We start from the raw sequence: 2,126 nt of genomic DNA, 5'->3' as shown, positions 1-2,126 counted from the left end.
ATATATTTATTTATTTTTATTTATATATATATATCAGACAGTCAATTGAAACATTGATAAGGCATTAATTCATTATATTTTGACAAAATGCTATTTTTGCCCACCTTTAAATAAAAACCCTGTATCTGCCTGTTTCTCCAGTTTTGGACTTAATCCTGGTTTTGATGTGATGTGGTCACAATATTGGTTTATAAGCATGATGTTATGTTGCATTCAGGTGGCTCTAACCCAGGGGGTCCTGTTSTGGACCTGGAGGGTCTCTGCTCCAACACACCTGGCCCTGGAAGACCAGGACCGGACAGCCTGCTGTAACCTTCCTGTTCCTCAGTGGTGGACACAGACCTTCAACATGGACACATGTAAGACATGATGTGCACAGACACATTTGCACAGCTTCCAGCAAGAAGCAGGACGTTTGAATGGATCAACTGTTTCAGTTTCTCTCCTTTAATCTAGTTTATTGCATTTATCAAGAAACAGGAGCCATTTGACTGAGAAATATTAGACCAAGGTGACATGTCGTCCATCATACATGCCCAGATCAACCCTTCAAGTCATATTTAAAGCTTTAATTCCATTAATCTGTCAGATTTGTCTGCCTCAGTATGAATGAAGGTGGTGCAGGCTTGTAATTCTTAAAAATCCGTCCTCTTCCTGCCTCAGTACGTCAGCAAGTCACTGATGCCTGCCTGCCTGACTCATCCATTTCATGAATGGACTAAATAAAACCAGTAGGAACAATCACAATGAAGTGTGTGGACAGGTGATCTGACCCAGATTTAACATGCCACTCTGCAGCAGAGAAACTGTGGAGACAAAGCATGGACATGAGATGTTTTATTACCTTCCTGTGTCTGCCTTTGAACACCACGGCAAAAGCTCCATGTCCCACCAGATCCTTCCTGCTGTACTCAAAGTCCCCCACAGTCTCCATGACGAGAAGAGACCCCAGCCGAGACCAGCTCAGCCCCCAAGCTCTTCAGATGTTAAATAAAACAGATCCACTTCCCTTCTTCTGCAGGCTTGTTTCAAAGCAGAGTTTTAAATAAGAGACAGGACATGATGCGTTCACGTGCCCTGCACGAAGTGGGGATGTTTGGACTATCACAGATCAGACAGCTTTCAGCATCAATCCTCGGATAAACGGTGCCAGCTGTCTGTGACCCAGATGAATGCGGTTAAAACCCAGCAGGGACACTAGCACGCTTCGTCTCCCAGGTAAACTGCCTGTCCGGACGGACTGTCTACATGTTGGCGAGCCGGGTGGTCACGAAGCAGCGGCGGGCATCGAACTGTAGGTTAGCCCGACTGTGACATAACCGCGAGGCTACACCTAGCGTCATAGCTGCTGCTGCTGCCCACACGACGATGACCACATCGGGCTAACAAAGCCGACTAACAGCGCCAGTTCACGTTCATTTGGTGAACCGAAATATCTCAAAGATGCGACAGTGATTAAAAATGTCAACGAGCTGCTGTCCATCCGAAGACCTTCAGTCCATTTTATCTGTCGGCTTCGATGAGACGTTCAAGTCCTGAAGCCTTTAAAACGCTGTTTCCCCAAATGACAACCAATTATTCTAATAACCGCCTCCTTGCTTCGTCGTCCAGAGTGTAACAGCTCGGGAGTGACTGTCCCAGTTAAAAACAACAGGTAAAACAAGACAAGGCTGTTCCTGCTCAGCTGTAGTCCACAACAATAATATAACCAGGCCACGGMCGTATTCCGCTTCTACAAGAAGTCCGTCCGCGGAGTACAGCAACTACGTATCCTTCCGCCTCAACAGTTAGTCCGGTCCAGTCTAGAGGTGGTCTTTGAAGGAATCTTGAGGTTTCTTTCACAATGCTGTTTAAACTGGAGCCCAAATCCTTAAACTGGACTAGGACTCACGAGTCTAAAGTCTTAATTTACTAAGTTATTTTTCTAAGTTTTGCTAACTCAAGGGAAAAACAACAGAATCACTGGATTCAATTGAGTCATGTCAAAATTTAAAATTTAATAATTTATTAAATTTTTTCCTAATATTTACATACATAACTTATGTAACAGAAGTTATTGCGATTACCTTTTATTTGCACTGCCATAAATTTTTTCAGTGTACGCACACACACACACAGTGTGTGTG

At 44.0% G+C, this 2,126-nt stretch overlaps 1 protein-coding gene across 1 annotated transcript in view; it reads right to left on the bottom strand.

Moving 5' to 3' along the window:
- The window catches only part of ulk2 (unc-51 like autophagy activating kinase 2), a gene marked incomplete in the record, with an annotated part of 63,825 nt that extends 62,078 nt beyond the window's left edge, over positions 1–1,747 (bottom strand). The window contains 1 exon segment of the mRNA XM_014023464.1: positions 845–1,747. Coding sequence (XP_013878918.1) covers positions 845–934 — 90 coding nt within the window.
- Positions 1,748–2,126: the final 379 nt, after the last annotated feature.

Source organism: Austrofundulus limnaeus, unplaced genomic scaffold, assembly GCF_001266775.1.
Source record: "Austrofundulus limnaeus strain Quisiro unplaced genomic scaffold, Austrofundulus_limnaeus-1.0 Scaffold371, whole genome shotgun sequence".
NCBI classification, from domain to species: domain Eukaryota; kingdom Metazoa; phylum Chordata; class Actinopteri; order Cyprinodontiformes; family Rivulidae; genus Austrofundulus; species Austrofundulus limnaeus.
The sequence above is the reverse complement of the archived record's forward strand: the minus strand, read 5'-3'. Positions and strand labels throughout refer to the sequence as shown.